At 43.3% G+C, this 7,740-nt stretch overlaps 1 protein-coding gene across 2 annotated transcripts; it reads left to right on the top strand.

Annotated features, from left to right (window-relative positions):
- The first annotated feature begins 3,328 nt into the window (after window positions 1–3,328).
- On the top strand, window positions 3,329–6,519 carry LOC108577993 (mucin-5AC-like). 2 transcript variants are annotated; one of them, XM_017941236.1, is made up of 3 exons: window positions 3,329–3,422; window positions 3,634–4,024; window positions 4,079–6,519. In XM_017941236.1, the coding sequence occupies exons 1-3, from the start codon at window positions 3,345–3,347 to the stop codon at window positions 6,436–6,438; spliced, it is 2,829 nt and encodes a 942-aa protein (XP_017796725.1). In that variant the 5' UTR covers window positions 3,329–3,344; the 3' UTR covers window positions 6,439–6,519. The 2 variants fall into 2 exon arrangements, with proteins under 2 accessions (XP_017796725.1, XP_017796724.1); XM_017941235.1 differs by having other exon boundaries at window positions 3,634–6,519.
- Window positions 6,520–7,740: the final 1,221 nt, after the last annotated feature.

Raw genomic sequence — 7,740 nt, 5'->3', positions numbered from 1 at the left:
GTCGTCTAAATTTATTTAGCAAAAGATCTGAAAGACAGTAAAAGATACACATCGTAAACACAACTCTCGCGAAATATTCATTTACGATACTCATTTACTGAATAACATTTCTAAAACGCGTGATAAAAGAATAAAATAACTATTAATCACGTACACCATTATAATCGACGTGTACAGTGCAAGTGACGCAGCCGTTAAAATCGCTTCTCATTGTGTACGACGCAGGGGATGCTAAGGTACAAAAGGGAAGATTCATCCGCTTCTCACAATTCCTATAATCTTCCTCCCATCTCTTTACTTCTAGATGGTATTTCTTGTGAAAAATGATGTATCGTTAAAAACGACGTACAAGGATACACGTTTACAAGTGAACGTACTTCGTGCAAATAGAATGTAAGTGGTTGGAATGTTTGTGTTCCAACGATACACTTCTTACGTTCGCATCGTAAATCCTTGAGTAACACCGAGCAAAGACAACTGACAGTAAATAACAAAGAATACGTGTCAGATGCTACTTGTAATTGACGTCAAAGGAACAACTGCATTTAGTAACAAATAAAGAAGAAAGATGCACATATGGATTCGTAGCGCGCATTCAATGGTTGCACATGTACCTACACATTGCAGAGCACAAACGTTTTCAAGACTTTTGAACTTTGAAAGAATAATTTGATAAAACCAATTGTATCATTTCATTATACGGGGTGGTTAGTAACTGGCAGAAAATAAATCGAAAATGTAGAATAAAATTTGTTCACATAAGGCTTTATCTCCGAGCAAATCGACTTTAAATTCTCACCAGGTACTTGATTATGTCTCGACCTAATGTATTCCGCTGCAGCTTACTGTCTCGGTTCAGATTTGTATTTATTGCACTGAGTAATCAAGAATACACAATAAAACAGAATACTAACTTACGATAAATTTTATAATTAGAGAAATTGTTGAAAATATCGCCCCTTCTGCCGAAATTTCTATGAACGCTTTCTAACGTGTTGTGCTGTTTTAATTGATCGAACGCGAAAGTGATTCTTTCCTTTAATCGGTCGAAACTTGTAATTTCTTCGGAATAGACAGCGGAATACATTAGGTCGAGACATAGTCAACTGTACGTGTACCTGGTGAAAATTTAAAGTCGATTTTCTCGAACACAAAGTCTCATATGAACAAATTTTATTCTACATTTTCGATTTATTTTCTGACGTAGAACTACCCCCTTTCGACCATCCTGTACATCATTTCTTATTATCCCCTTTTGCGTAATATTATTAACACTCAGACGTCATTACTCAAAACATCAAAATTCTTGAAAATTGTAGTCGCGCTAGAGATATGCTCCGCAGTGGTAGGTTCACAGTGCACAGTGATGAATTTTTCGAAACTCATACACGAGTTCATAGCGCTGAAAGGGTTAAAGGATCATAAATAAAGTGTCTACAGATCATCGATCCCGTCGACAGGGACCACGGACGTTCGTGTTTCGGCGAACGTTCGGATATATAGTTCGGTTGCGGGAAAGCGGGAGAGAGCTCTTATACGAATTGGCTGGATTCCAAGGACGAAGTCGGCAAGAAGGAGGCCCTTCTTTCTTTGTCCTTGCTAGCTTCCTTTCATCTCCTGCCGGGCTCTCTTTTAGCGAGACGAAGATCTGAGGAATAGTTGAGAGTTTGGCCCGATAGTTGGATGAGCGGCATTTCATTCCGCTTGAAATTCCACGAAACATGTGGACGACCGCAATGGAATCGCGGCAGCCAGGACGAAATCTTTGCCGGGCGAATCAAACGCAGCGAACATTCACGGAATTCTTCTTGCACGACACGCACTGCACCTCTTCAACGGAGATTTTGTTTACGAACAGGCTCACGTTCGAGCGTCGAGCGCGAAACATCGTCTTCGTTTACGAATCGGTGGATCCGCGAAGGGAAAACTTTTCAACCAGGATGCCGCATGTTCATTTCCTCGCGAACATTCTGCCCTCAAAGATTACCGCCACCCCGTCGACGATCTAGCGACATGAAAATTTCTCGCCAACTCGCCGTGTAGAATTTCAATGAAAATCATATCTTATTCGTGATATTTCACGGATTACACCGTGATGAAACTGTAAGCTTCATTTAAGCTGAGCAGGGCAGTTGGTAGAAACTGGCAGATATATTTACTAATTACACGTTGGTTAGCGTAAACAGCTTTATAGGAGTGACGCACAGGTGAAGGGGGTCTTTGGTATGATTCTCATGAGTCCTCACGCCGCCGGTGATCAAAGCCCTACGTTTATCAATGGGCATACATTCGACCATGACATTGAGAGCAGGATGAATGGAGACGCAGTTGTTATCGTTTCAAGTCAACGGTGAAGAGCCTAACACTCTATTGTTGATTGCAGAGGAGTATCTACTGGTAGTCGATGACTCGACGTCATCGCGATATCGAATGCTTTGGAAGATTGTGGCCATAGAGAGGGAAATGCGGGGGTGCTTTGTGGGAAGAGGATTGTGAAAATAGCAGTTACCCCAAACCCTTCGTGGCGAAAAATAAAAACAATACACAAATTTGTATTAAAAAATATTAATAATTGTAGGAGGTATTATTGTACCAATAGTCCGCATAGAGAAATGTATCTAAAGATCAAAATCAAAGAGATGATAAAAAAATATAAACTACAGAAATTCTGCAGGACCTCAAATTTTTCATTTTTCATTTGCTTATAAAATAGGAAAGAGAAATTATAACGTAACATTTGGGATTTTTGATAAGAATCCTGGAGATTTTAAGAAATGAGTTTCTGTTAAAAGCAAGTCTAAAGATTTGACTAAAATTAACGAACAAATGATTCTTCCTGGTGCAGATAAATAAAATGGAACATGAAACTCAGAAGCATTTCTCTTCTATGTTGACAAACTTCGAGCATAATCGAATTTAACTCCTATATATAGATCAGTTCTTTTCAATATTTTGAATAAATATTCCATTTGTCGAAAACTATTCTTTTTAAATAGTAACAAGATAAACGTAAGCATGCTCTCGTTATTAATGCAATTACTGGCATTTTGTGTACGATATGTTCTTGTATCCTCGCGAAAGACATTATGATTCATGAAAAGAATGCGACAATTTACAAGTGCGCCAATACTTGAGCATTCTTGAAACAACAATAGTTAGTCGAAACGATATTCTATGAAATCATTTGTTGCGGAATGTCGTTGTACGACATAAGTGCAGGTAGCGCAGGTGCGCAGGTGTGCCTCATTGTATTCTATGTCGTTTGTTAATCGGTGGACCTCTATTCATTAATGTCGTTTAAATAGCTGGCTGTTTGAGGGTGGAACGAGTAGTACGAAACGAACATGCATACGAAAGTGTTGTACATTTTTCTCCTCGTCATTGGTGCTGCTTGCGCCCGCCATCCTCCCTTTGGAAGAGATGTAAGATTTTACACTCACTTAAAGTTTTGTTTCTTATTTTCCTTTTAAAAATTTTATTATCTTATGGTAAAGTAGAGGCTCACAAACTTGTAATATGCGAATTTACAAAAATTCTTAGTATCTGTGAAGTCTTCCGTCGTAGCCTTCTCCTATTTTCATTTGAAAATTAATCAAACTGGACTTCAATATTTTGTATGAATTTCTGTATCAGGGGCCAAGATTTGAACCAGCAGATGAGAACCGCACCGAAGTAGCTCCAAACGATAAAGATACAAACTCAAATTCAACTGATGTATCTCTGGATCAAATACTTGGATTCTTAGGTTGGCACAAACCTAACCCACTGGTCCAGCTTTCGCGGGACGAAAGAGCCTTGACTGAAGAATCTCGCCGTCACTCTTCACGCGAACGCCGTCCTTCTTCACGCGAACGCCGTCCTTCACTAGTCGGCAGCCGTTCTCTAACGCGCGAACGCCGTCCTTCACTAGTCGGCAGCCGTTCTCCAACACGCGAACGCCGTCCTTCACTAGTCGGCAGCCGTTCTCCAACACGCGGTGGTCGTCCTTCTCGTCCTGGCCTTAGTCAATCACCTGGCCGCCCACATCGCCGTCCTCCACAGGGCCTCCCACATCGCCGTCCTTCACAGGGCCGCCCACATCGCCGTCCTCCACAGGGCCTCCCACATCGCCGTCCTTCACAGGGCCGCCCACATCGCCGTCCTTCACAGGGCCGCCCACATCGCCGTCCTTCACAGGGCCGCCCACATCACCGTCCTTCACAGGGCCGCCCTCATCAGAAACACCCAGGGAGCCCTCCTCAGCATGGCCGCCCAAGTCACCGTCCTCATCCTGGCCGCCCAAGTCACCGTCCTCATCCTGGCCGCCCAACTCACCGTCCTCATCCTGGCCGCCCAACTCACCGTCCTCATACCCGCCCAACTCGCCGTCCAAGTAGTACTTCTACTTCACCTACTACTACCACAACCACTGAAAAAGACGTAATCACGCAAGCCATTGATTCAAGCACCACTGAGTCGACAAGCAGTAGTAGCACTTCCACGACCGCCAGTACTACCTCTTCGACGACCAGCAGTACTACCCCTTCGACGACAAGCACTACTAAATCTTCGACGACCAGCACTACTGGCTCATCGACGACCAGCACTACTGAAGCTTCGACGGACGACAGTACTGAATCTTCGACGACCGGCAGTACTACATCTTCGTCGACCAGCAGTACTAGCCCTTCGACGACCAGCACTACTAGATCTTCGACGACTAGCAGTACCAGACCTTCGACGACCAGCAGTACTACCCCTTCGACGAGAAGCACTACTAAATCTTCGACGACCAGCACTACTGAAGGTTCGACGGACGACAGTACTGAATCTTCGACGACCGACAGTACTACATCTTCGTCGACCAGCAGTACTAGCCCTTCGACGACCAGCACTACTGAAGGTTCGACGGACGACAGTATTGAATCTTCGACGACCGACAGTACTACATCTTCGTCGACCAGCAGTACTAGCCCTTCGACGACCACCACTACTAGATCTTCGACGACCAGCAGTACCAGCCCTTCGACGACCAGCACTACTGGCTCATCAACGACCACCACTACTGAAGCTTCGACGGACGACAGTACTACATCTTCGGCGACCGACAGTACTACATCTTCGTCGACCAGCAGTACTAGCCCTTCGACGACCACCACTACTAGATCTTCGACGACCAGCAGTACCAGCCCTTCGACGACCACCACTGCTAGATCTTCGACGACCAGCAGTACCAGCCCTTCGACGACCACCACTACTAGATCTTCGACGACCAGCACTACTGGCTCATCGACGACCAGTACTACTGAAGCTTCGGCGGACGACAGTACTGAATCTTCGACGACCGACAGTACTACATCTTCGTCGACTAGCAGTACTAGCCCTTCGACGACCAGCACTACTAGATCTTCGACGACCAGCAGTACTAGCCCTTCAACAACCAGCACTACTGGCTCTTCGACGACCAGCACTACTGGCTCTTCAACAACCAGCACTACTGGCTCTTCAACAACCAGCACTACTGGCTCTTCGTCGACCAGCACTACAGAACCTTCAACGACCAGTAGCACTACTTCTTCGACAACCAGCACTACAGAACCTTCAACGACCAGTAGCACTACTTCTTCGACAACCAGCACTACAGAACCTTCAACGACCAGTAGCACTACTTCTTCGACAACCAGCACTACTGGCTCTTCGTCGACCAGCACTACAGAACCTTCAACGACCAGTAGCACTACTTCTTCGACAACCAGCACTACTGGCTCTTCGTCGACCAGCACTACAGAACCTTCAACGACCAGTAGCACTACTTCTTCGACAACCAGCACTACTGGCTCTTCGTCGACCAGCACTACAGAACCTTCAACGACCAGTAGCACTACTTCTTCGACAACCAGCACTACTGGCTCTTCGTCAACCAGCAGTACTACCTCTTCGACGACTACCACTACTGAGCGAAGCGGCCGAAACTCCCGTGACCTTAACGATATCGCGTGGAACATGCTAAACCAAAACAACTTTTCGATGCTGATGAACTTCAATCCTTTAGGCGACCTGGAGCCGGTGCTCGTGCAGGTTAACTTCAGCAAGGTGATCCTAGTGCCGAAGATTCCGCCACCACAGAATCTCAGCACATTGCCTGATCTTCCTAGCCTTAAGAAGCACATCGAGTACGCGAGAAACTTAACCACGCGTGCTCTTGGTGGTACAAATGACTTGGTCGACGCTTTGCAAAAAGCAACTGATAGTGCTATCCACAGTATCAACCCTGTAGAATCCCTGTCTGCCATGTTGAAACGGATCCTGCGTATCTACAACAACGTTGCTCTGACCTGTCCACTACACAGTGTGAAAATGGCTGTGCTTCGGGACGGTCTGCTAATTATTGGATCTGTCATTAAGAGTGTGATCTACGTTGCGGCGCAGGACATACAAGACATCATAGCCAATAGTTAAGACATTAAATTGTTACGGGGGATGTAATCGATGTATTTTCTAGATGTAAATAATATGATAATAAATTAGTATAGAAAGCAGTTTGGGTTGTTCTCTCTCTTCTTCATTTCTTTTTGTTTTATTAACCCTATGAATTTCAGTCCTTTTAATTTGATAGAGCTTGAAAGATGTTATCGGCTTTAATAAGTATCATACACGGTGGTTTTCTCGCTGGAAGCCCCAAACGATCCTCAACAACTTGGTAGACTATTCCTGCTTAGGCGTTTCACATACAGTCAGTGTGTATTCTTCGTTGTGAATTTTTCGAGAGTGTAGTATGAGTGGAGAAAAAATATTTCAAATCACGAAAAAATATGGGATGGTCAAGTGTTTTCTGGATAAATTCTTAGGTCACACGAATCGTAATATTTCTCTGCGACACGTTTTTAGTATTGCATTTTTTAGATTCATAGTTATTCGGTTTTTAACAATTAACAAACCTTATCGTATTACATGGCTTTGTGCCATTTTTCATTATGCATTCTCGCGTCCACGTGTTGCTGCTTACACGCGTAAGATATGAATGCAAATTAGCCCTGAGTTTATTAAACTGCCAACTAGTTTATTTGCTGTTATTATAAGTAAGTACCGTTGGGGAAAATAAAACTCAGATATTTTTAACGTAGTTTCAACATAAATCGAACAATATGATTAGAAGAATTACGGTTGATAACAGAATATGTTACTCGTTGCAAAAAAAAAAAAGCAGAAGGAATTTATTTTACTTTGCAAAGAAAATGTTACGATAACGTCATCCTCGCAAAAATTCTGTTCTCCGATATTAAAAGAAAATTTTAATTACAAAGTAATTTTGAAATAACGAGAAATTATTAATGTAACATTGATTATTAGCTTTTCGGTATTGTATTTCCTCTAAGAGAAACCTGTAGGCAGTTTCTCTTAACCAATCGTTTTTCATTTACACGTCGACTGCAATTAACGCAATATTTCTCTTCTTGCAAACTAGGAAATACACGGATCTCTAGAATTCGCGTAAAAATCCCATAAAAAACATCTCTTCGGTCGAACTCCTTCAGAAAATCTATGTGAATTTGACAAATTTTGCTTTGAAAAAAAAATCCATCTTAAAATCCACCGAAAAAGCATCCCTGTACCACGAAAATGCAAATAACGGAAACGGAAAGGTAAACACGGTTTTCACGTCCGTTGACCGATTCGCACTCCCCCGTCCTCCTAACAATCTGTTCCCACCTCATAAAATTGTCATCGTGCGTGCATAAAACATGAGGAGACACGTTCGAG

The sequence above is a fragment of the Habropoda laboriosa genome, unplaced genomic scaffold, assembly GCF_001263275.1.
Source record: "Habropoda laboriosa isolate 0110345459 unplaced genomic scaffold, ASM126327v1 scaffold948, whole genome shotgun sequence".
In the NCBI taxonomy this organism is placed as follows: domain Eukaryota; kingdom Metazoa; phylum Arthropoda; class Insecta; order Hymenoptera; family Apidae; genus Habropoda; species Habropoda laboriosa.
Note: the sequence above shows the minus strand (reverse complement) of the source record. Positions and strands in the feature narration are given on the sequence as shown.

What these genes read in the sequence shown, in the direction of transcription:
- LOC108577993 (XM_017941235.1), top strand. Translation starts at nt 3,345, where the DNA reads ATGCATACGAAAGTGTTGTACATTTTTCTCCTCGTCATTGGTGCTGCT. An exon ending in ATCCTCCCTTTGGAAGAGAT is followed by an intron (nt 3,423 to 3,633) that starts GTAAGATTTTAC and finishes TTTCTGTATCAG; the next exon opens with GGGCCAAGATTTGAACCAGC.